Source organism: Mya arenaria, chromosome 12, assembly GCF_026914265.1.
Source record: "Mya arenaria isolate MELC-2E11 chromosome 12, ASM2691426v1".
Lineage (NCBI taxonomy): Eukaryota > Metazoa > Mollusca > Bivalvia > Myida > Myidae > Mya > Mya arenaria.
Window position 1 is genome coordinate 69,342,508 of NC_069133.1, and position 27,847 is coordinate 69,370,354.

The window sequence follows — 27,847 nt, forward strand, 5'->3', positions numbered from 1 at the left end:
CACCCGGAACCGCCATTTAACGCCCTTCTCAGAAGACGATTTGTACCTTTATCGGTGATCAAACCTGCCATCCATGGTCTGACAGAAAAGTATCTTATCACAAGACCACAAAAATGGTTCAAACTACTGGCCTGGTTTTTACTGCCCTGTGATGTGTACCTTGTTCGTCATTTAACATTTGTTCTATTGTGTTAAAGTACTGTTATTGGAAGAATAAAGAATATTGTCATAACAAATACAATGAAACATTTTCTTTCATTTATTTAATTATAATATCTAGAAGCATGGTACAATATCAATCAACAACAGTATGACCACAATATGTTCCAAACAAAGCACATGGATATAGATGGGTATCTTGGAAAACTGGGCAAGATATCAGTGTATTGTTGTGCATTTTGTGGCTTTGACTCGACAATGAGCAAAAAATAAAACTGATATACAATGATAATATATATTTAATCTTGGAATTACATGCTTAGAAGAAACATATGGAAAACATTTCTACTATTATAGACAACCAAAACATGAACATTGAAATATTGTAGAATTCAGTACACCAGTTTACACAATAAAACCACACATGTAATACTATGCCCTAGTATATTAAGCTTCATGTTTTCCACAATCTAGTCAAATGATTGAGATTTTTTGAATGAAGTTAAATGCACTGCAAAAGCATGTAAATAAACTCACAAAGATATGTAATAAATGCAAATGTGATTTTGCTAACGCAGAATCTTACAATCCCAGTATTAAATAAAAGAAATGTGTGATTAAAGGGACATTACTGAATGTTTTCAAGAGCTGAAAATCGACAGGACCTCTTCTGCAATGATGCAGGTATCATATTTCATTTAATATGATTACATATACAGTCCAGCCCCGTTGGCTCGAACTTGCTTGGCTTGTATTCAAAGTTGGCTCTAACTAGATGTAGAGGACCGATTTCTTTTCACCGAAGGCTAATAATCCCGCTTGGGTCGTTTTCTCAGAGTATGAGCCAACAGGGCTCAACTTATATTCAAAAACAAGCAAGATTGCCAACTGTCACAAGTGGTCGTACATGAGGACAAATTTAGGGAGCAAACACTCTCAAAACAGTTTTGCCAATTCAAGGGTCATAATGCTGCTGAGGTGACATGTCTTGTTATTGAAGCCGACAAAGATATTCTGCCCATACACATTGTGACCAAATTTGGTAAGGGTTAGAAAAAGGCTCCTAAAGTAATTGATCGATAGACCGATTTGAGGTAAATTCCTATAATTACAAGGCGCTTAATCGTAAGTGTCTTCAGTGATATGACCTATTATATAACTTGCCCAAGACATTATGCCAATACACAGTCCCATAAAGGTTGGTGAGGATTGCACAAAGGCTTATAAAGTTATTAAGCGTACACGACCATTTTTAGGTAATTTCTATAATAAAAGGGCAATAACTCTTTAGTGACTACAGTGATATGGCTGGTTATCAAACTTGTCAGAGATGTAATGCAGCAAGTAAAACTATAATAAGCCTGTAAGTTGGCAGAAAAAAAAGTAACAAAATGCGCTGCATCTTGATGGCGTTTATATATTTGACTGATACAAAAAGTTTAATTTATTATTCAAAATAAATGTATACTTAGGTTATGTGATTCTAAGCAAATGAACATGTTATTTTCAGTGACATTTGATCATCTCTATCGCAAAATGTATACACAAACACGTACAATCAATGTTTTACACAGACATAAATGTATTTGAACCAATATTCAAATCTGATATAACTTCTGATTATAAGCTGTAACTGCTTTTTTGTTGTTGTAATTTTTTTTTTATTAATGTCTGCAGCACATAGAAAATAAAGATGAAAATTGTTTAAAAATCGAAAAACAATTGAATCAGTTTTAACTATTGCAGAAAGATTATCAGAGAGTTTGCAAAAAGTGTTTAAAATTTGTTATCTTTATTTCATTATCTTTATCATCATAAAGGCTATAAAAATTTTTTCAAAGTTTCATATTTATGACGGATACACAACATCGAAAATCTTTGATTGACAGGAGAGTCCTCCTACACTATATACTCGTATTTTCTTAGGATCTCCTTTTACCCTAAAAGATTTCTTTGTGTTTTCTCAAATATTTTCTTGTGTTTTTATTTTCCTCCGAAAGATCTACTTGTGTTTTTTTACCCAAAATGTTCTTGTGTTTTTTCCCCATAGGATTTTCATTTCTTGTCATTTGACTTGTATTCTTTTCCAAAATTCTTCTTTTTTCGAAGTATGTCCATAATCTTTCTTATACAAAAGTTTAAATAGGACATAGATTTCTCACTACTGTTAGAGAGGACACCAATCATGTCATTTTTTTTCTGTCTTTCCAGCACTAAAATTCATAGGGCATGCAGGTCTACATGTAAACACCATATATGTACTGATGAAGTTAGACTTATACAAAATTGACAATATTAAAACATGAATCACACAGACCATCAAAAAGTTTCTCACAATGTTTTCAGTGTTAAACGCTTGACAGAATGTAACAACATTTGCTTAAATTACACAGATATCACAGACAGCTCTTGCTTAAAGGAAATTTCATATATAACAAAAGTAAAACATGCAATTTGAGAATAAATTTTCATAACTAACTTTCAATTCTTAACCTAACTTTCAATTCTTAACCATACAACTATTATAATAGCTGTTGCCATTTTGGGGTTTCAGTCAGGTGTTTTAAAACTCTAAATACTTTTTATGACTCTCCATGATATGATCTAGATGATAATTTTCATCCAAAATAAAAATCACCCTTCCATACCATGTAAATGATTGTAGATAAACAATTTTTTTATATTTTCTTTGCCATTTTTATAGTTTTGATATTCTTAAACATTTACCTAAAATTCCACCCAGGACGTCCAATGAACTCAAAAATGAACTATAGACATGACAAGACTAAAATTTACCCCATTCTATTATTTTTTCAAACTCTGTCCACACAAAACAAAAATAAAAACAAATTCATAAAAGCCCTGCAAATTATTTGAACAGTTGCCCATAACAACTCCTGTCCTTAGCAACTGTTGTCCCTAGCAACTGCTGTACCTAGCAACTGTTTCCCACTAACACCTTCAGCCTTTCATTTTTTCCTTCTCAGCCTCTTTCTGTTTCCCCTCTACTGCCTCCTGGTTTCCGATTGGTCCATTTTCCTGAATCTCCTCCTTTAGTTTTACCTCCTTTTCATGCTGTTTCTCAGCGAGATCAATCTCCGCCTCCTTCCTCAGTAACGTCATCATCTCTGACACTTGCTTCTTGCTCAACTTAAGATTTTCTTGGCTGATCAACTCTGTTGCCTGAAATAAACAAAATACAGGAAACAAGAATTATTATTTAAGTTGGTTAATGATAACAAAAAGAATAACATTAGCTCAATAAGCTATTTTTGAACATGAATAACAAACAAACATAACATTACAAAACATAATAAATTATTATTATTAATAATGAATCGGTGACCTGGAAATAAAATGTTCAAAAAATCCTATGCTCAGGTTGTGATGAACCTATGTTACACTCACGGCCATGGAAGGTACTTATAAGCTATGCATATTTGTAATCAATTTAATTTGAAAAAAGTATTTGCTAATTGAAAATATCCCAGGAAATCCTACCTTTTTTCATCTGCTTTTGAGTGATAAATATCTTTAGTTGAATAGAACAGTTAATTTTAAATTGGAATAATTGGAAGACTCAATGATATTAAAAACATGTTTTAAGACATTCAGTACTTTTATCAATGGATTCACTAATGGTGTCCTTAACATAATACAACATCATACATCATCAAAACAAGTGTCACATCACCATTTAAAAAACCAGCAAAAAATTGTCAATATTTTACTGTATCTGTGATTTGTTCTAGATTTAATCTCAGTATTTCTTCCATTTTCAAACTGAATTAAATAGATCGGAATGCATGCAGCACAGGAAATGGCACTGATTTGCAGTGTTCAGCTTATCAGCTGTACCAGGTAAAAATTAGGGTTTTTCATTAATTGTGACTGAAAAAGCATGTGACACTTGTCATCATAAAACACACATTTGATTCAACTTGTGAAGGAACTTTGTATTAAAGTGTGCTTGCCAAAGGCTTGCCTATAAACACATTTCCTGAATTTGTTGTATAACAACCAGCATCGTTAGCAACCACAGTTCTAATTTATGTTATACTTCATTAATACTGTGGGACAATTGTTGCTGTTGATTTGAGTTTATAAAAGGTCTGCCTGCGCCCATTGGCTGCATTATGGCTTGACCCCGCAATGGTGCCATCACGACTTAAATTGTGTTTAAATGCCAAGTGACAGCAATTCGCAGAGAAGAAACAGAGTGAGATACAAGAGATCTGGTTGCAATACCCTAGCTCTTTGCGAAGAGACCTCTTGGTTCTTTAACGTGCTCGGTGTAAAGCACCGATACATGGGATACAACTTTCCTGGGTTGAACCAGTACTGACTGACAAAATCTCCTTTTGTTGGATATGCATGAGACAGGGGAGACAACTCTTTTTCCATTAAATTTGCATGTTACAATTAAATATTCTTCAAAAACCCTGTGTTGGCAGAAGCATCTATGGCGGAGAGGTCTAGAATGCTGTCATAGAGTATTGTACTGAATGGACCCAGTTTGATTCCAGCTTTCCCCAGAATATTTTTCTACAGGAAAGCATCTGGAACCTTATACAACACATGGAATTTCCTCCTCAAATTGTCCACTGTTCAAAACGAAGCATAGTGTAATAATGTATTAGGGGTAACCAACGATGGATGACCAGTTACTGATTCTATATGCACAATATGAGCAACATATTATCAATAAATATTGAATTAAAATCTATATATTGATCAAGCAAGGTATCATTTGTTGAACCAATTTGTTCTATCAATGAAAGCATTATTTCATTATTATCATGTGGTATAAATGTCATGTAACAGCCCCCATCTTAACACAAAACAAACTCACCGACTCCCCAGCATTAACTTACTTTGAGAACATCATTGATGTCTATGAGGCCATCCTCGTCGGTATCAAGCACCTGCAAGACCTTCTGCATGCGAACATCGTCCGGAACATTCTGTAGACGCTTTAGGGATAACAGCACCTCGTTCACACTGATCAGGTTTCCTCTGTCGAAACAAGGTAATATTTATTGAATTTATGCACGAGTTATAGATCAGAACAAGAGCGATCACAGACAGCTATATCCCCCGCCTCATGGGGCATTTTTTGTATGGAAAGCCAATCAATGGTAAGGGTAGTTTCTCAGGAACATAAGAAATGCGTAAAATTAAGAAAGGGCAATAACTCTTTCAAAAAAGGTCAAATTGCAAAAGCCTGACAATATGCGCTGCATCACTTTATAGTCATAAACGTAAGAGGAGTTTCGAAAAAACCAATTTTAAATGTAAAATAAGCAAAGGGCTATAACTCTTTCAAAAATGGTCAAATCAGGAAAGCCCGACAATATGCGCTGCTTCACTTTATGATCATCAATCTGTAAAAGTTTGGTAGAAATTGCATGAAAAACATAAGAGGAGCTGCGAAGAAACCAATTTTATATGTAAAAAAAGGGCAATAACTCTTTCAAAAATGGCCTAATCGGGAAAGCCCGACAATATGCACTGCTTCACTATAGAGTCATCAATCTGTGAAAGTTTGGTAGAAATCACATCAAAAATGTAAGAGGAGTTGCGAAGAAACCAATTTCAAATGTAGAATAAGCAAAGGGCAATAACTATTTCAAAAATGGTCAAATCACAAAAGCCAGACAATATGCGCTGCTTCACTTTATGATCATCAATCTGTAAAAGTTTGGTAGAAATCGCATGAAAAACCTAAGAGGAGTTGCGAAGAAACCAATTTTAAATGTGAAATAAGCAAAGGGCAATAACTATTTCAAAAATGGTCGAATCGGGAAAGCCCGACAATATGCGCTTCTTCACTTTATGATCATCAATCTGTGAAAGTTTGGTAGAAATCACATGAAAAACGTAAGAGGAGTTGCGAAGAAACCAATTTTAAATGTAAAATTAGCAAAGGGCAATAACTATTTCAAAAATGGTCAAATCACAAAAGCCTGACAATATGCGCTGCTTCACTTTATGATCATCAATCTGTGAATGTTTGGTAGAAATTGCATGAAAAACGTAAGAGGAGTTGCGAAGAAACCAATTTTAAATGTAAAATAAGCAAAGGGCAATAACTCTTTCAAATGGTCAAATCAGGAAAGCCCGACAATATGCGCTGCTTCACTTTATGATCATCAATCTGTGAAAGTTTGGTAGAAATCGCATGAAAAACCTAAGAGGAGTTGCGAAGAAACCAATATCAAATGTAAAATAAGCAAAGGGCAATAACTCTTTCTAAAATGGTCGAATCGGGAAAGCCCGACAATATGCGCTTCTTCACTTTATGATCATCAACCTGTGAAAGTTTGGAAATCCCATGAGAAATGTAAGAGGAGTGGCAAAGAAATGAATGGGGGCTGGCCGGACGGACACACACACACACACGGAATCGCGCCTACCATTACTATATCCCCTCGCCTTTTAAAGGCGGGGGATAATAACATTGCACAACCTCAGGGGGAAGAGGCTGAACAGTGACTACCAAACTGTAAAATGAGCTCTTTCAGCCATTCCTACAAGATGGATATCAAACTGTCAAGCTATAAAAAAGGGCCAATTAAAAATGTTTTGCTTTTTTAAGAGCACTGCAATCAAAGTCTATCAATCTTAAAATACATTTGCCACAGCAATGAGACAAGTTGTACATGTGATGAATTTCTATATGGACTTTTCCAAGATTCATGGGATAGTCACAACAGCAGGGTTATGTAGTAACTTCTTTATTCCAAACTCTTTAAGAATTTCCAGCTGTGTTCTGTCTTCTGTTATTATTTATATAATTTTAGCAGCACCATAAAATAACCAAACCAATTTTGAACAGTGATTTTCTGAACATTTTCTGAACATTCCCTTCCCAAAATCAGCATATTTCAATAGAAAAACAACTTTTTAAGGTAACATACATCAGGTAACGGATACTTAATACTTTGTTTTGCCTAAATTGATACTATTCACAATGGATTGTTTATTCATTTCACTATCAGCTGGAAATGAGACATATGACATGATAAATGTCCATTACTATCTCAAAAGGATAGATGCATCTAATAATAGATAGGGAATGAAAATTTCAACCAATTCAATTCAATTCAATTCAATATTTTATTGCCTCCAATAATGAAGATAGGAAAATACATATGTAATACACGAAACACATACAAAGGGATTTGGTGAATTAAACATGCACATACATACACATATACATATACATATATATATATACATATATATATATATACATATACATATATACATATATACACATACATACACACACACACATACATACATATATATATATATATATATATATACATATATATGATAAATATAAACTATTGTCAAATGAATATATATGAACGAAATAATGAATATAAGCAAATATACAAGGTGATCAATGAGTTAAATACCTTAGCGAAACGAAACAGAAGGTATTTGAATGAACACATAAGAAATCAAGTTAACAATAGAGAAAAACACACACTATATAACAATTGTGCCATATCCAATCGATATGCAATATACAGTACGTAATTGAGGTAGTAATCATACGTTGTTTGAACGCTTTCGAAATAATTTAACACTTGTGTATCGGAAGAGAGCAAAATATGCTTAGGGCCATTTATAAGTGTACATGTACCTTGACATCGGACATACTTCTACTAAGAGAAGTAAGCTTTCACGCATTTCACAATAAAAGAATACGACACGTTAAGGAATGCGTATTCATCCGAACTATCAAGTAATGGCGGCAAAGGAGCGCCAAGGAGACGGAGACAGAAACCAATGGCATCAAGACTAGCAAGTTCGGTTACAAAGTCATTTGAACAAATTGACAATACATGCACTAAGAACTCATTAAGTAGGTGGACACTGTTGTCGCATTCGGCAATAACATGCGACAATTCTTCTTGGTAAGTACAATTACATTTTATACAGTACATGTTTCTTAAGACAGTTGGTTTGCACCATAGTTTGCTTCTTTAAACCCTACTTAAGTTTGGTTATATATCACCAAGCCGAACAAGTTTGTTTTTTTTGCCATTCTCAAGGCCCCCCCCCCCCCCCACAACACAAGATCTTGTGAACAACATCATGTCAACAAGAAAGACTTAGCATAGGTTTATATAACCTTCTTTGCAATTCTTGTTAAATAAATTAAGTTTAAGCTAAAACCTCAGAAGCCAAATGGCAGAACATGTGAAATGATAAATGTTTTTATAATGTAATGTAATTATTTAAAATTGATGCTCTAGCAAGCTATTGGTGCCAAAACTTGTCCACACTTCTCTATTGTATAAAAGATGAAACTCAATATTTTAACCAGAGTTATGGGACTTGCTATGTAAATGCACACTGCCATTGCAAACATGTGAACAAAATTAGGGATTAGTGTCCAGGTTATTGCTAATGTCAAAGTTATGACAATGAGGCTTCAAAGATGCCTTGACTTTTATCTTCATATAACAGATGAGCTTAAAATGTCCTGTAGGTTCTAATTACTGTAAAATGTGCTCACTTTTTTATCTCGATGGCCTTGAGTATCTCAGGGGGATGCTCAGTCTCGTCAAGCAGACGTGACTCCTGTTTCTCGATAGTCTCCAGCAGTTCCTCCTTCTTGGTTTGAACCTGCCCAGATGAATTAGTAATTTAACAAAGTTAGTATGTGGATACTCTACACACAGAGCTCTTTAATTCTTGAAGGTTAGAACACCTTGAATAAAATGTAATGGATTTCTTGGTTTAAATGCCATACAGTATCAAAAAATCTCGATTTGGTTACATGCTGGCATAAACAACATGCTGTTTATGGATACTTCACACGATGTACTCTAAAAATATTATATTCTTAATTGTTTAAATTTCCAATTATAAGCAAATTACGATGTTTGACCGAATCTGTATGTTAACTGTATCTGAGTATTTGAATTGAATAAGGACAGTGATACCACAGTGATTCTCTTGTCCAGCCGGTGCAGGTACTTGTTCAGGTAGTTGTGGAGTTTCTTCGCACCCTTTGTCTCCTCAATCTGCTTGGCGTAGTCAGTGTTCTCACATAGTGCCTTGATGTCAGCCATGTCCTGGAATAATAGCATTGCTATATACATGGTGAAACATAACACAACTCTCTACACAGACAATATTGATGTGTGAGGGCACTGAATACCATCAGCCATCATTTTCATTTGTAAATGACTTGGAGTTATTTGACAATCCTTTTAAAGAAAGGACAGCCCTATTGATTCCCCAAATCTGCTCAATTATAAATATGTAAAACAAGGCTTTAAGTCAGTGGATAGTATCTTAAACACTGCTTAGACGTTAAGACAAAAATGCAGTGGCAGTTTTCAATGTTCGCAGAATCACGATTAATTTATGTAGAAGAATCACATCACATTCAATACCAAGAATGAATTGCATAAATAAAATAATATCTTCGGGCTAAACCAAAACTAAATAAATCACACAAAAAAACCCATTCTGATCAGATTTTTTATTCTCATGATATTTAATACATTCTCTTTTCTACGAGAGAATTCTTTGAAAACATTGAAACTGTATTTGTGTCTTCCGGTCTTTCAAACACGAAAGAGCAATATATGACTGTCAAATGAATCACTGGTACACTGTAAGTGTTAATAGAAAATAAAGTACATGTGGTAATCACAACACAAAGTGATATTAGTTTATAATGACTTGTTTAAGCTCAATTTTTAAGACGGCGAAAATCTGATATGAATCACACGAGTCTGCATACTGGGTAGAAAAAAATACTGGTGTACTGAGAGGCCACGAGGAAGTTCCCCTGGGGCAGTGATTACGAACAGTCTCAAGTCAGAGTTCAGACTCAAGACTCAATATGGCAAAACTTCATTTCACTGTTATTTTCCTTCTATCAAAGGAATGATGGTGAAATTTGCTGAAATGTTTCACTATTTGAATGTTTTACTATTATTTACATTCATTTTCGTAAAAGAAATGGAATAAATATGATTTTTGTTCCTTCATAAAAAAGCTTTCCTGAGTCTAGACTTGGGCTGTTTGTAATCATGGCTCCTGGTGAACTGAGGTGAGACTCTTACACCTTTGCCACTACACAACTCTCATCCTCTAATCTAGTACACTCATTTCAAGTGGAGTTATGGAGGGATAAACGTTGAACCATGTTTATAACCATTGTGTCTTAAATTCCAAGTTTTGTATATACAGTACAAACATTAATTCAGTTTTGGCATTGCAGGTTTGAGCGTAATTATGAACAATGAAATACAGCTCTATCACAGAGTTATCTTTTCTTGTTACAATTTTTTAAAAATTTAATACTTCTAATAAGTTCACCTATAATGTACTTTGCCAATAATTTAGATTTACATTAAACAATAATATAGTAAAACAAGAGCTGTCACAGTATGTGACGAATGCCCCCGATTGTGACATTGACCTATGAACAAGGTCAGTACATGAAAAGTTGATCTTGCCTTTACATGTCAAATACATATGGCAAGTTATTTTAAATTGCCTCTAAACACAAAAAATACCACCCATACTTGACAACCGACACTGTTATGTCCTTATATATGCAGCATTCAATTGTGAATAAACACCCAAGTGTGACCTTGACCTTAGAGATAGGGACACGGGTCTGTCCTGCGACACGTCGTCTTGGTATGCCGAACACATGTGGCAAGTTATTTTAAAATCGGTCCATACAAGGGAAAGTTACCCGGACACGACAACCTATACTCTATGTCCTTATATGCAGCATTCCATTGTGAATAAACACCTAAGTGTGACCTTGACCTTAGAGGTAGGGACACGGTTCTTGCACGCGACACGACGTCTTGGTATGCCGAACACATGTGGCAAGTTATTTTAAAATCTGTCCATACAAGGGAAAGTTACAGCCCGGACACGACAACCTATACTCTATGTCCTTATATGCAGCATTCCATTGTGAATAAACACCTAAGTGTGACCTTGACCTTAGAGGTAGGGACACGGTTCTTGCACGCGACACGACGTCTTGGTATGCCGAACACATGTGGCAAGTTATTTTAAAATCTGTCCATACAAGGGAAAGTTACAGCCGGGACACTACAACCTATACTCTATGTCCTTATATGCAGCATTCCATTGTGAATAAACACCTAAGTGTGACCTTGACCTTAGAGGTAGGGACATGGTTCTTGCACGCGACACGACGTCTTGGTATGCCGAACACATGTGGCAAGTTATTTTAAAATCGGTCCATACAAGGGAAAGTTACAGCCGGGACACGACAACCTATACTCTATGTCCTTATATGGAGCATTCCATTGTGAATAAACACCTAAGTGTGACCTTGACCTTAGAGGTAGGGATACGGTTCTTGCATGCCACACGTCGTCTTGGTATGCCGAACACATGTGGCAAGTTATTTTAAAATCGTTCCATACAAGGGAACGTTACAGCCGGGACACGACAACCTATACTCTATGTCCTTATATGCAGCACTCCATTGTGAATAAACACTAAGTGTGACCTTGACCTTAGAGGTAGGGACACGGTTCTTGCACGCGACACGTCGTCTTGGTATGCCGAACACATGTGGCAAGTTATTTTAAAATCTGTCCATACAAGGGAAAGTTACAGCCCGGACACGACAACCTATACTCTATGCCCTTATATGCAGCATTCCATTGTGAATACACCGCTAAGTGTGACCTTGACCTTAGAGGTAGGGACACGGTTCTTGCACGCGACACGTCGTCTTGGTATGCCGAACACATGTGGCATGTTATTTTTTTAAATCTGTCCATACAAGGGAAAGTTACAGCCCGGACAGGACAACCTATACTCTATGTCCTTATATGCAGCATTGCATTGTGAATAAACACACAAGTGTGACCTTGACCTTAGAGGTAGGGAAACGGTTCTTGCACGCGACATGTCGTCTTGGTATGCCGAACACATGTGGCAAGTTATTTTAAAATTTGTCCATAATATTCTGAGTTATTGAGTTGGACGGACGGACGGACGGTGCGATTTTAATATGCCCACCTTCCGGGGCATAAAAACAAAGGAATCGCAAAAAAAAAATTACAACAGTGCTGCGAAAAGATAACAAAAGCTTGTCTGTTTCTTGGGTCGAAAAAGGAGCATAACTCGACAATTACTCAAGTCAAAGTTATGGGCCTAAATCAACCTGGGCATATAGTCTTTGGCAACATGTGTACCAGGTTTCTATTGAATATCTGTAACAGATTTGAATTATGGCCAAGTTTGAAGGGCCTGCAATTTTTTTTGTCTAAAAAGGGGGCATATTTAGACTATTATTAAATCAGTCATGGGCATACCATACATGTGTGTATTGTCTCTATTAACATGTGCACCAAGAGTTATTCGAATATTTTTTAACAGTTTATTTTTTATTTTTGGCCAATATTTAAGTTTTAGCATGACGCTGATGATACCTACGATGCCACACTATTAATTGGATGATACACGGCCCAATTATCGGATTAGGAGATTATCAATTATGAATTACTAATTGCAATATTTTGACTAATAGGACTCGCTGATTCACAGATTTACCATGTGCTCAAATTTGCGGTGAAGTCAATGTCGCTTTGGCGATACAAATGGGCGAAGTTTGGGAATTATAGGTGACCACTTCGCCCAAGCCCCCTCGGGAGAGCCCTGCAATAAGGCCAACACAGTGTGTGCAGTTTCTTCGAAAAAACAGATGAGATAAAAATATATTCTCTTTAGTACAAGCATACAATTGACCTTGGCTGTTCTAGAAATGGTTGGTAACTTGATACATTGTACACTCCAGACCCTTTCGACCGAGGATAAAACTATTTCGTTAAAGTTAGATCATCTTATATGACAATGTGTTGACTAATTAAAGTGCAGGAGTGAAAAATCTGTTTGACTGACCCATTCCAAATTTTAACTAATTATGAAACAAGATGTTTTGACATCCCAATAATCACAATCATTGGTTCAATGTAATGTGGAAATGTGGTCTGGAAAATACGAGTACCCTAGGAAACCAACTTGTGGTACTTGGTCACCCCAAACCAACTCACACCAAGGATTGGATCCACAGCCCATGGCACCTTGGTGTGAAGGAAATATGCAAAGTATTGAAAAGCAGGTGAACAAATTGTTCCCAAAAGATTAATAATTAACATAAAAAGAAACCATGTATTTGTGAGACAACATGAGCTAGAAAATAAAGGCAACTACAAAAGAAGCACACAATACCTCGGTGTAATTATCTAAATCTCCTTTAACCTCAGACAGCTCATCTTTGTGGTGTTTGGCCATGTCTTCAATGGCTTTCTCGATCTCCCCGAGATCCTTGGCAGTGATGTCTTCCTCGATGTCTTCCACGGTGGGTGGGACCACAGTCTCAGCAGTGATAACTTCAGGGACTGGGACCACCTCTGGGACAGTGCTTGGCTCCACCTTAAGCTCTGAAAGCAAAATGATACAAAAATATTTGTGCGTTTGTTTGTGTGTGTGGTGGAGGGAACAGGAATATTGGGGATCAAACTAAAGCTTCCCCCCAACCCGTAACAAATGATGTTTAGAATAGAAAATATAATTTTAATCTGCCTTTGTTTCGAAGGTCTTACAATGGATGTTAAAGGGACTAGACACCAGATGATATAATTACAAGAAAAAAAGAACATTGTCAAAAACTTATATAAAACTGATAACGTTGTGTACCAGGCATTAAAATTTACTTACTGATGTAGCACATCGCTAATGACACATGCATCTTCTGCAGTTTTTGCACATTTTTCCAATTGGAAATTTATTGGGATGGTCTACCATGTAAATCTGAGTATGTTTAAAAATGGCGTCGGTATATTTATCTGTACTCATCATGTGACTTTTAAATGTTAAATATACACACTTCTTGGCTCGGAAGAAGAAAAGACATTGCGAGGAAGCAGAATCTGCTGCAAAACAATGTAGAAACAGAGCCCAAAAGATCAACATCTGTGATAAAATTCGATGGAAACTTTTGAAAGAGGTTAACTCTGCTGAAAATGACAGCAAGTTGCTAAAATACTTATTGACAGTTTAGTGTATGTGTACTGAGATGATCACATGACCTGCAAGGGGTTCAGAAAATCCATTCCACGCTTTTGAAACAGGGAAACCATTATGCGCTATTTTAAAATGGGAAAACTCAGCTGAGACAGCAACATGATTGACGTGTTTATTCTTGTAATTATTTAAAATGATGTATTATTGGCCCCATACTAGCACGCATTGACAATTCCAGGCATGTTTTGAGGGAAAACTGTATTTGTCGACCATCTGGTGTCTAGTCCCTTTAAACCTTAATTCTTGTTCATCAGGCATCTTGTCTTTTTCACTATTTCAAAACCTATACCACTTCCACAATGGCAGCAGTGTCGACTATTGAGAGTATTATTTACACCTGGGCTCTCTCGTGACAACATCTCCAGCCATCTGGCAACAAACTTCTAATGGACCTAAGGACCTAGTAATAATTGAATAATATCTGCTGTAAAATAAACCTGCAAAACCATCCATATGTTTGGGCTTCACAGTGGGTGCAGGGTTGATCACAGATAGTATTGTGATAGTACCGGTATATCAACTCCTTGCCAGTCTCATGTCACCAAGTGATAAGACAGCCATACTATCTATAGTAAAGAAGCCTGCTCATACCTTCTGTGGGCCTAGCCATCACAGTGAGTGCAGGGTATATCACATACAGTATTGTGATAGTATATCAACTCCTTGCCATACTATCTACAGTAAAGAAGCCTGCTCATACCTTATGTAGACTAAGCCATCACAGAGAGTGCAGTTTGGAGAATGGGTTCAACCTTCCGTGACTCACTACCAGGCTGAGAGACATACTAGGCTGTCTGCTGTACCCAAGAGACAAACTAGGCTGTCTGCTGTACCCAAGAGACATACTAGGCTGTCTGCTGTACCCAAGAGACATACTAGGCTGTCTGCTGTACCCAAGAGACATACCAGGCTGTCTGCTGTACCCAAGAGACATACCAGGCTGTCTGCTGTACCCAAGAGACATACCAGGCTGTCTGCTGTACCCAAGAGACATACCAGGCTGTCTGCTGTACCCAAGAGACATACCAGGCTGTCTGCTGTACCCAAGAGACATACCAGGCTGTCTGCTGTACCCAAGAGACATACCAGGCTGTCTGCTGTACCCAAGAGACATACCAGGCTGTCTGCTGTACCCAAGAGACATACCAGGCTGTCTGCTGTACCCAAGAGACATACCAGGCTGTCTGCTGTACCCAAGAGACATACCAGGCTGTCTGCTGTACCCAAGAGACATACCAGGCTGTCTGCTGTACCCAAGAGACATACCAGGCTGTCTGCTGTACCCAAGAGACATACCAGGCTGTCTGCTGTACCCAAGAGACATACTTGACTGTCTGCTGTACCCAAGAGACATACTAGGCTGTCTGCTGTACCCAAGAGACATACTAGCCTGTCTGCTGTACCCAAGAGACATACTAGGCTGTCTGCTGTACCCAAGAGACATACTAGGCTGTCTGCTGTACCCAAGAGACATACTAGGCTGTCTGCTGTACCCAAGAGACATACTAGGCTGTCTGCTGTACCCAAGAGACATACTAGGCTGTCTGCTGTACCCAAGAGACATACTAGGCTGTCTGCTGTACCCAAGAGACATACTAGGCTGTCTGCTGTACCCAAGAGACATACTAGGCTGTCTGCTGTACCCAAGAGACATACTAGGCTGTCTGCTGTACCCAAGAGACATACTAGGCTGTCTGCTGTACCCAAGAGACATACTAGGCTGTCTGCTGTACCCAAGAGACAAACTAGGCTGTCTACTGTACCCAAGAGACATACTAGGCTGTCTGCTGTACCCAAGAGACAAATCATCTATGCCATCTGCAGTAAAAGAAGCCTACCCATACCTATAATGGGTTTCGCTGTTACAGTGGGCGCTATGATAACCATGGGCTCAACCATACCATGCCTTCGCACTAGGCTGTCTGCTGTATCAAAGAGACAAGTAATCTATACCATGTGCAGTAAAAGAAGCCTGCCCATACCTTCAGTGGGTTTGGCCGTCACAGTGGGCGCTGTGTCAACCATGGGCTCAACGTCTTGCAGAGTTATCTTATCCTCAGCCTTCTCCTGCTGTAAAGTGGTAAGTTTCTCCGCCAACTCCTGGTCAATCACCCGCTGCTGCATCTCCTTCAGGGCCATCTCCTTAAACACACACAGACAGACTTGCAAACCACAGTGTAAAAATGAAATGAGAATGCTTTCAATTAAAAAAGGGACAATGGATAAAAATGAATTAAAATGAATACAAATACATGACAATGCATAACTTTGTGATAGTGAAAATGAGATTTTCTCTTGATAAAAGCTGAACTTTGTGTTTCAAGCAAGGAGTCTTTTGTTATATTTTTTAAGCAAAAAAAGTTTTTCTATCAAACTTTAATCCCTAAAACAACATTAGTATGATGTATTGGTATGTCCTATCCATTTTAAAATGAAAATTTACACAATATTTCAAAGAATAATAGACTAGTGGGGGTCAGGGGGACAAGGAGTATCTGCTCAGTTGTACATACATTCGTGAATAAAAAAATATGCAAACTTATTAAAACCTTGAACAAAAATTACCATTCCTCATGAATAATAAGGGATATCAACATATTCTTTTAAAGAATTGTAAGAAAATAAACAAAAGGGTACTTTGATGTTTGATTTGCCAATAAAATGAAAAGATGGGGCAAAATGTATAAAATGGGGTTGTAAATATTTATATTCTCTTTAATAACATATAAATATGCATATAATGCTACAGAAATTGTCATTTAGTAGCCTTATTATTGCATAAATGGTATAATGCAAAAAAATAAATCAAATCTAAATAAAAATTCTGAGAATCAATCTTTAAAAGAATAATAGACATGAACAACAACAACATATTATTTACCTCAACTGCAAATGGAAAACATAAACATAAAATAACAGGATCATCTCGACATATTTTTAATAGGCAAGCATGCTATGTTTAAAGTAATTGGATCTGTAAAACTGTATGAATAGTGAAAATCAGCCATGGTGATGTTGCTTAAACATTTATAAAATAGTAGTTTACAAATATTTGAAAAAGTACAAAAACTGTAATTATTCGAAAAGCTGAATAAGTATTTATTCCATATGAATTTGTTGGTGTTGCGTCATTCAAAGAAATTGCATTTTTCTAACAGAATACACATCGATGGCCTCACTTCTAAATGTCAAAACTACAAAATCCCATGTTTTCAGTAGCAATGTTTTTAGTATTTGATCTTGGTAAATTGATCACACATTTTTTTTACATAATAATAAGTTACAGTTTCTGAAGGTTCTACATTTTTGCTTCTCTGTGAGATGTCCAATCATTGCTCGACATTTTAATCACATGATTCAAAACCATTTTTTCATTGGACTATTTACATGGCATTTTGCAGTTAGATGCGACTCGCCTTGCTGATTTTAGTGATGCTAAAATTCCGAAACAGAAAAAATGCTGCTTGGGCATTTGTAAGTGAGGCCATCAACATGAATAAACAGCCTACTATATGAAATTATTAACATAACCAAAGCATTATTCACTACGGATTGTTTGTAAGATCGTGTTCGATGCCTGTAAGAAGATGTGTGTCATTGCTGGTATGAATGTTATGTGAGCTACACTAAAACATGGTCATACCTGCATTTCAGGAGAAGAAAGATTTTCCTCTGTACTCATATCCTCCTTCAATATAATGGTTTTATCTAAACTATCCTTACATCAACGAATGATTTTACCTGGTGGTGTGATTATTAAACCATTATGATGTATCTAATAATAGCATGTCTTATAATTTCACATATGACACATGCGTTTAAGTAAGCAAATTTTATTCAATACAAGCATAAAAAAATCCATTCCAGACAAGTGGGAAAGGGCAATGCAGCCATTTCCTGGCTTAAAAGTACAATATACAGTCGAAATGAAGGCCACATAACCTACACTCATTTGACAATTTAGCATGGAATTATTACTACGATGCGTCATTCGGTGATGATATGAAGTTTACCTAAGTACCTTACATATCAAACCAACTCCCATAACATTTGGTAAGATCTCTTAACAAGTGTATTTTTTCAGAAATATATCATCTCTAAAACTTTCTATCAACGTCAAGAACTAGGCCCCAATTTCTAGAACAACCTTAATTCTCTTATAACAGGATCAAGTTGAGGGGTGGTATTCAATATTCGACTTAAGTCAATCTTATGGTGATACATCATTAACTTCAATAACTGTCTTGTTCAGTTATTAATAACAATTGATCAGACAAGCTATATCGTTCCTAGAACCAATTAAGAAAAACATTGAAAAACAACGCAGCTTTTATTGGTAAAAATTGTGTTATGGTCTCCTTTTCAAGGGGTTTTGAGGCTTTTAAAGGAGAACATTTGAAAGTTTTAAGCAAGAAATATGGCTACATGAAATACTATACTAAAACCTGCTCTGCTCAAGATATTTGGGGCCAGTATAATTTTGCAAGAACAGTTGCTTTATTTTCTCAACAATTTGTGCAAGATCAGTGCTGGGGCAGAATTCAATACTGATCTTATCTTTATCCTTAGAAATGCCTCAGTCATTCCATTCAGCATATTGGTCAGCTAAATATACAAGCAAATCAAAACACTTAGTTTCTGATCTTAAATTTAAGTTCAAGCTAATTTGCTTATTGAATACTGCCCCAGCAGCGTCAAAGAAAAGCGTGAGTAGTTCCCATGCAAACAACTAGCAGTGAGTCCAGGGGAATCCTGCGGAATCGAGGGGAGTTTAATAATGTGTTGGTGTACCTTAAGATCATTCTGTTTCTTGTCGGTTGTCTCCTTAGTCAGCCTCTCCTCCTCCTTTCTCTCCTTCTCCTGTAATGCAGTCAAATGTTCGCAATTTAATACTAACATTTATAGATATAAAACTTAAAACAAGAAACGCCGCAATGCGATGATACCAGGTTTTTAATGATTGACAGAAGAACTTCAGCCTGTGTCTGTTTTTCTATTTTTAGTAACAGTGACCTTGACCCTAGGGACACCAAATGCAATCCATTGAAAGGTATCGATAAACTCTTCCTTTATACCAAGCCTGGTCAGGATTGGTCAACCCTAACTTTAGTTATTCAGTTTCAACCATTTTTCTATTTTTAGTAAGAGTGACCTTGACCTTGAATCTAGGAACCCCAAAAGCAATCCCATGAAAGGTATCCATAAACTCTTCCTTTATACCTGGTTTGGTCAAGATATGTGGACCCTGACTAAAGTTATTCAGTTTCAACTATTTTTCTTTTTTTAGTACCAGTGACCTTGACCTTGACCCAAGGGACTCCAAACCCAATCCCATGAAAGATCTCCATAAACTCTTCCTATCCACCAAGTTTAGTCAAGATATGTCATCCCTAACTAAAGTTATTCAGATTCAACTGTTTTTCTATTTTAAGTAACAGTTACCTTGACCTTGACCCTTGGTACCCCAAACGCAATCCCATGAAATGTATCCATAAACTCTTCCTATAGACCAAGTTTGGTCAATACATGTCAACCCTAACTAAAGTTATTCAGTTTGAACCGTTTTTCTATTTTAAGTAACACTGACCTTGACCTTGACCCTAGGGACCCTAAACGCAATCCCATGAAAGGTCTCCATAAATTCTTCATATAGACCAAGTTTAGTCAAGATATGTCATCCATAACTAAAGTTATTCAGTTTCAACCGTTTTTCTATTTTTAATAACAGTGACCTTGACCTTTACCCTAGGGACCCATAACGCAATCCCATGAAAGGTACCCATAAACTCTTTCTATAGACCAAGTTTGGTCAAGATATGTCAACCCTTACTAAAGTTATTCAGTTTCATAGGTGAGTTTGACGCTGCCCAGCCGAACGCCCACCCACCCGCCCGCCCGTCATTCTTATAACTAGATTTCAATATGAGAAAACCTGGTTAATTAGGCCATACAAATCGAAAAAAAAATCAGATTTTTGCCAAGAAAAATGGGAGTGAGCAGGCATATTAAAAAGTTCCAGTATGTTTAATTGAAGGAGTCAAGAAAGGTTAAAAAAATCTATATTTAGGATGATAATCTCTGACAATATTAAATTAACTTTACATAAGCTACCCACACACCAAGTTTAATCAATATCTATCAATGCTATCAAAAGTTATTTGGCAAAAAACATTTTTCTATTTCAAGTAACAGTGACATTGACCGTTGAAAGCAATTCAAAGCTAGCTCTTCGCATAAGCTACCTACACAGTTTCATCAATATCTATCAATACTAACTTATGTTATTGGGCAGAAACCATTTTTCTATTTTTAGTAATAGTGACCTTGACCTTAGCCCCTCCCTCTCAAAAGCAATCCCAAGCTAGCTCTGTACATAAGCTACCTACATACCAAGTTTCATCAATATCGGTCAATGCTAACTAAAGTTATTGGGCAGAAACCATTTTTCTATTTTAAGTAATAGTGACCTAGACCATTTTTCTATTTTAAGTAATAGTGACCTTGACCGTAGCCCCTCCCCACTCAAAAGCAATCCCAAGCTAGCTCTTCACATAAGCAACTTACACACCAAGTTTCATCAATATCGGTCAATGCTAACTGAAGTTATTGGGCAGAAACCATTTTTCTATTTTAAGTAACAGTGACCTTGACCTTAGCCCCTCCCCCCTCAATAGCAATCCCAAGCTAGCTCTTCACATAAGCTTCCTACACACCAACTTTCATCAATATCAATCAATCCTAACAAAAGTTATTGGGCAGAAACCATTTTTCTATTTTTAGTAACAGGCGACCTTGACCTTAGCCCCACCCCCCTCAAAAGCAATCCCAAGCTAGCTCTTCACATAAGCTACCTACACACCAAGTTTCATCAATATCGGTCAATGCTAACTAAAGTTATTGGGCAGAAACCATTTTTCTATTTATAAGTAACAGTGACCTTGACCATTTTTTCTATTTTAAGTAATAGTGACCTTGACCTTAGCCCCTCCCCACTCAAAAAGCAATCCCAAGCTAGCTCTTCACATAAGCAACTTACACACCAAGTTTCGTCAATATCTATCAATGCTAACTAAAGTTATTGGGCAGAAACCATTTTTCTATTTTTAGTAACAGTGACCTTGACCTTAGCCCCACCCCCTCAAAAGCAATCCCAAGCTAGCTCCTCCCATAAGCTACCTACACACCAAGTTTCATCAATATCTATCAATGCTAACTAAAGTTATTGAACAGAAACCAATGTTTGACGCCCGTCCGCCCGCCCGCCCAACGACAACCTCATTCTAATAACCCGGTTTTCGTTGAAAACCTGGTTAAAAACAGGTTATTTCTTTAAAATAAAAGTAAAACTGTTTTACATTTTTTGCAAAGTAGGTGCGGTAAATCCATTTGGTGTAGACTATACAGTCATTGATATTAGATTTTTGGATGAACAAATTACATGCTCAAATTCATACACAAGTGTTTCATTTTCCATAAATGCCCTGTTATATAAATTTCAGAATTTGAGCAGCCCGGAAAGCATTTTACCAGTACAGGGCTTCTGCTGCAAAAACTTTCATAATTTAGGAGAAAACTTTCAGAGGTGAAGGCATGGAAGATCAGAATATTAAGTCAGCCATTTGCATTTATAAATTACTAAAGTTTTAAAATAACAGATAGATATTATTGGATTGTTTTACTCTTCTGGAGTCTTCCCCACTTCCAAAAATGACAGGAAGAAAGTTCATACTTCAATATTCATACTCTTAATGGAAGCCCTGTGATAAGGCTGCCATCGTGTCCAATGCTTTATTATTGGCTTCTCTTACGATTGCATAAATTACACAGAAATTTAATGCAAAAAAGAAAAATGCAACTTAAAACTTAAGTAAGTGTAAAAACAAGAACTACAATATTTATGTTTCCAACCTCTTGTTCCTTCTCCTTCTTAATGGCGGCGTGTTCCTCCTCCAAGACACGGAGTTTCTTCTCCGTATCCACCTCCTCACCCTGAGTCTCCGCGGCCGTCACCTGCACCTTGTCAACCTACACACCAGGAGAAATACATGTACAGTATCACTTTATGTATGGGATTGTGTCAATATTAAGTATATTAATCTAAAAAAACATATGCACAAGGTACAAACTTCCTCTTATCAAATTCTGTTGTTAACAAGTTTGCTTGATTGTTAAACAGAAGGAATTTTATGAATCCTTTTCCATTCATATCAAATCCAAAGAACATTCCCTTTGTTTGTTTGTTTTTTTGCTTTTATTAACAATTGTTATTCTATATTTTAAAAGCACTTTCAACACTTTATGTTTCAATTTTAAGGACAAAACAACAGTTATTTTTTTTCTACATGAAATTCATGGGATTTGTTGGTATTCACTTCTAATATTAATAGTAGGAAAGCATATCACTGTTCAGTCTTGTAATAAGTACTCACAGTGGAGTTTGACAAGCTCTTCAGAGTCTCCTTAAGTTGTGCAGCCGGTGACAGGTTCTCGTCCAGGTACATGACCCTAGTCAGTAGAAGCAAGCTGGTGGGAACCCGACTCTGTGACAGGAAATGATGGTTAGTTTCACTTTCATCAAAGGTAAACTTAAAGGTATCAAGTTGTTCAAGTATGCAACTATGAGTAGAAAACCTGTTGGAACACAATGTTTCAGGAGAAATGATACAGCTCTGATACAAAAAAGATTAATTTTGGATACATTGAAGAAACTGAGTTAAAAGCTTAACTGTACAATGATTTTTATCAGCCTCCAGACAGAACATCAAAATTAGGATGATGCAAGAGAAACATGCCACACTCCATACACTGTCAGATTAATAACATTTGCTGAATATTGACCTTGAGATGAAGGTCAAGCCACTGCTGTAGCTGTACTTTGAGCCTTTCCTCGGACAAGCCAACTGCCCTCATTCCCCGAGCTCGGTTGGCAGCCTGAAGTTCTTCAGTGGTGAGACTGTCCATACCCTCCTTCTGGATTACCTGACAGATACAAATATTCAGGTTAACACATACTTGATGATACTAAGTCCTCATCCCTGGAGCCCTGAGACTGTACTTTCCCTTCAGGATCACTTCATAGACAACAAGTATATAGGTTAATCAATATCAATGAAAATAGATGATTAAAACTGTTAATATCAACAAATGCACACAGAAAGATTATTGATTTTATAAAACACTGTATATATGGTCTATCATTATAATTATATTTCTGCTCCAAAATATTTTTGCTTATTATTCATGTACAAGCTCTAACAGCTGTCCTCATAATAGAGAGACAAATTCTTAGTGACCAACCTTATCGTCCACCTCCAGTTCCCTCACTTTCATAATGATCTGAAATCTCAACACCGGGGCGCTGGGGATCTTCCCGAGGAAGCCGATACCCAGGATCTTACACAGGGCCTGTAGCTGAGTCACGTTCAGGTCGTCCAGTGTGATCGAGTCTTCAAACAGCGAGGAAAACTTGGTGATCTCGTCGATAGATGGGATCTTCTCTGTGGTTTTCACCTGGTGATAAATCTAGCAGTTTTAAGACCTGTACTAGTGTTATAGCATATTAAAAAAACAAACAAGAGAACTTGTTTACTGGTAGACTTCGCTGTGTGATGGCTCTAATATTAAACTGTGTGAAGTATGAAGTCCATTCAATGAAAGGTATTTGAGACCTGAATTCAAATCCCAAGTTGCCCTAAGACTTGAACCAAACTTTTAAAGTTGATAAAGGGCCATGGAGAGTGATAAAGGGTATTGGAGTTGTAAGTTAAAATGCCAACTTGCTCTAAAACTTTAACTAGATGCCGACTTGGATGTGGATGCCGACATCGGGGCAAGTTTAGCTCTCTTTATTCTTCAAATTGTCAAGTTAAAAAGGTTTTACACAGACTATTTAATTAAATTATAAGAACCTTATTCTATTACATCTAACATCAAACAAGGAAAATCATCTAAATACTAGTAAAGGACAAACCCCACTCATCGAAATTTCCATTAGTCTAGAGGTATATGCAAAGCTGTTTTCAGGATATTAAAAAAATCCCATTTACCTATGATTTATATAGGGATATATATATAGCCAAGGGCCTATATTTGTTTGTCCTTCTCCACATAAGATTATTGAAATTTAGGCTTGTGCTTGAAAATCTGTATTCTAAAATGGAAAATCCAAATGAAGAACAGTATACCTTTTGCATGAAGTCCGCAAAGTCCTGTACTGTAGTTGCTCCAGACTTGGCCTTCCGCAGAGGGATCTCGTGCAGGCTGTTGGCCAATAGGGACGCATATTCCAGCTTTATCTGCAGTTGACGCTTGTAGTCCGCCTGTGTGAGAGAGGAGTTACAAAAAATAACAATCTTTCCAGTCAGAAAATCATTATCATGTACACTGTATGAAAAAATCTAGCAATTAATTCATGGTTGCCTTATAAAACTTTTGAGAAAATTTTATGATTTCATGTTCACATTTAAATAACTGAACACCCTGTAATAAAATATCAATGTTATAAATGAAATTTCTTTCTTTTTGTATGATACATACTGTCTTTGGTTTGTTCTGAAAAACACTTGGCATCATGTTCAGTGACATGTAAAATGGGATGAAGATTTCTCCGAGGGGAATCAGAATCATGGGTATAAGGGGAACCATCCGGATCAGGTCTGCTAGCGTCCGCGTCAACTGAAACACATACAGTTTTACAATATTACATAAAGCATATATGCCACAGGCCTACAACCAAACACTTTAACACCATACAAATTGCAGAAACATGAATGGTTACTGACCTTGTTTTGTCATCAATTATTGTTAATGCAGGTAAAAGTTACTTATTTTAGGAAGCTCACAATGTCAATTCTATATGCTAATTTATAAGCCTAAACATTGGAGTGACAACAGCCCTAGAGATATTTTAGCTGGTCTTTAATTCCTAGCCTAGATATGATACACACAAACAGTATTATTATATATGTTTAAATTAGAATTTGACAAGAATGATTTTAGATTTAGACCAGCCACCATGGGTAGGTGATTCCATAATACACCCTGCCAAATGATAGGCAAATGAAATGGAGGAACTTATATATTAAATACTTTATTAAATCAATTTTGAGTAATTATATTAGTTTTAGTCAAGGATTCTTAGCACTTTATTTTCAATAAAGCAGAAATATCCGGAATATAATACACTATTTACCATTTTGTATTCTCTTCTCTTTAACGAGGATCGACCTTCCCTCAAATACCTGAACAACAAGGGCATGCAGTATTTCGAATTTTTCCAGATCAACCGAAAACCATCCCAGTAGTGTCGAACAAAATGTTTTAAACCAGTCCACATGTAATGAAAGTAACCAACTTTCTTCATTTCTGCTAACAAAGCCTTCCATTTTTCAAGTTTCACTGCTAAAAAGCCTTTCTTTTGAGTAGTTTCATTTGATTTCTGGACACTTTTCGTTCCTTGAGTCAATGTTTTGTTAGACGAAACATTTTTGTCCTCCTCTACTTTTTCCTTTATAATTTTCACCGACTTTTCCACTCGGGTATCTTCTTTTAACAGGAAAACAGAGGAATGCAGAGATCGTGTTGAAAGATATTCAGTTATAACTGGAGAAGTGAGTGGTCCAAATATGGTAGAAGAGAATTTAGATATATGATTGTTTGTTCTATTGCTTGTCTGCGTATATGTAAAAGGCTTGAGGTAGAGTGAATTCACAAAAACTGCTTCCCGACTGGCATCGGTCTCCGACTTTCTGGTGTAACCTCTATACCTGTAAAGTAAAACAAAGTAGACATATAATGGTAAATAGCAATAAGTTAAAGGTTTAATTAAGGCATTCAATTAACTTTAACAAACAATTGCTTTAAACAATTTGTACTGAAAGAACACTACAAAGCTTCCTAAAAAAAAAAAATGTTTTATTTCCAAACAATTCTGTAAAAGAGATGTTGATTACATGCATTTTTACAAACATCTTATGTTTTAATGACACTATTTAATGAATTGAACATGATTCCTTTTTTCATGTCAAATATCAAATCTATGCTGTGAAACTGATATCTGCAAAGTCACATACTGATCTGCATGATACAGGCGATGGCAGTAACAACGACAAATTCCATACGGAGGCCCTAAAATGAAAAATAACATTCACAAAATTGATGGAATCAATGAACAGGTATAATAACATCCTGTGAATAAAGAGCAAGTTTGCAATTCTTAAAAAAAAGACTACTGGGCTTATCTGTACCAGTAGGCAAGTGGTTCTCTGACAACAGCAGTTCTTGGACATTCGCGATTTTCGCCTCATTTCGGAAGTTACATATCAAGTGCCTGGATATTATCAATCAGGTGGTTGAAACGTCTCAGCAGGTACTGAAACTTTTTATCAGGTAAGGAGTAAAAGATCGCAAAATCACATTTAACTTACGCTGGGTATCGCAATTGCAGTGTACAAGCGCAAAAAGCACACCATAAACAGTCAGGTAAGACAATTATTTCGGTATTCTGGCTTTTTTATGCAGAAAACATTATACATTGTAAGGGAATATTCATTTTGAGTTGAACGTTTACATTTCAAATGTGTTAAAAATAGATACCCTACAAGGTACCACTCATATTTTATGTACTGGTATATATATATATATATATATATATATATTTATTTTAATGACAAAAGAATAAAATCTAATGTTTAATACTTTAAATAATCCTATTTTAAACATAATAAAAAATCTCGCTTCTCGGTTTTGTTGTTAATTTTAGGAAGTGTCTGAGGTCTACTTCTATTAGACTAATATTTTACCCTTCTTGACCACTTCATTCTGAACCTACGAAAAAGGAGTAAGTTAATTAACTTCAGTTTTATTTGTATTATTTCATCAGAAGAAGAGCTTAAGTTTATTATATAAAAAAAATATTCAGATATCATCAAAAATCAGGAGAATATCTTGAAAGTGTCCAAAAACTACTTGCCTACTGGTAAACATGTTTTGTCACTGACACTGGTAACTTGTGTACAAAGGTTCATGTGAATACCTTGGATGTGTTTTTTTGAGAAACGGCAAAGACTCAAGTTTTTGCACGCCAACTTCACAAGCGAAGTAATTTTTATTACTGAATCAGTGAATGTTTACATTCTAGCATTGCCATTGACCTCAGACAGGCATAACATTAAACAGTCAGTCTGACAGCCTTGACCCAAATGATATGCATGATGATTGGCACGAAGTCTAACATATACATTTATAAAATGTGCAACTCACGCAAAACTGTAGTTCTAACACCTGCTGTCAAATATCCTGACATTCTGATTATCCTGAACTTTTCTGACAGCAAATGTTTTTGATTTGAGAATCTTCTTTTCGCCCAAAGAATACAATTGTATTCGATTAGTAGAAATATAAACCGGTTTAAAGTGGGTTCGCGAAGTAGCAGTCAATAGTTTAATGACCCGACGGTGTTATTCTCCAACGCAGAACCCCTTTACAAAGTATCGGTAACTGTACGATACAATGACTTTTGTACGTGTTAAAAGTAACTGAGCTCGATTTAACAATTGATTTACAA

At 36.3% G+C, this 27,847-nt stretch overlaps 1 protein-coding gene across 1 annotated transcript; it reads right to left on the bottom strand.

The window, feature by feature from the left end:
* Window positions 1-244: 244 nt before the first annotated feature.
* On the bottom strand, window positions 245-27,682 carry LOC128212196 (mitochondrial proton/calcium exchanger protein-like). Its single transcript, XM_052917521.1, has 16 exons — window positions 27,544-27,682; window positions 26,355-26,409; window positions 25,475-26,048; window positions 24,820-24,957; window positions 24,468-24,602; window positions 23,581-23,793; window positions 23,122-23,262; window positions 22,713-22,823; window positions 22,192-22,308; window positions 19,075-19,143; window positions 16,266-16,425; window positions 13,429-13,640; window positions 9,126-9,257; window positions 8,696-8,805; window positions 5,034-5,175; window positions 245-3,342 (listed from the first exon to the last, which is right to left on the bottom strand). The coding sequence occupies exons 1-16, from the start codon at window positions 27,584-27,586 to the stop codon at window positions 3,121-3,123; spliced, it is 2,574 nt and encodes an 857-aa protein (XP_052773481.1). The 5' UTR covers window positions 27,587-27,682; the 3' UTR covers window positions 245-3,120.
* Window positions 27,683-27,847: the final 165 nt, after the last annotated feature.

Coding starts and splice junctions, on each gene's coding strand:
- LOC128212196 (XM_052917521.1), bottom strand. CDS start 27,586: ATGTCAGGATATTTGACAGCAGGTGTTAGAACTACAGTTTTGC. Junction 26,049..26,354: donor CGCCTGTATCATGCAGATCA/GTATGTGACTTT, acceptor TTTACTTTACAG/GTATAGAGGTTACACCAGAA. Junction 16,426..19,074: donor AGAAACAGAATGATCTTAAG/GTACACCAACAC, acceptor TGTGTGTTTAAG/GAGATGGCCCTGAAGGAGAT.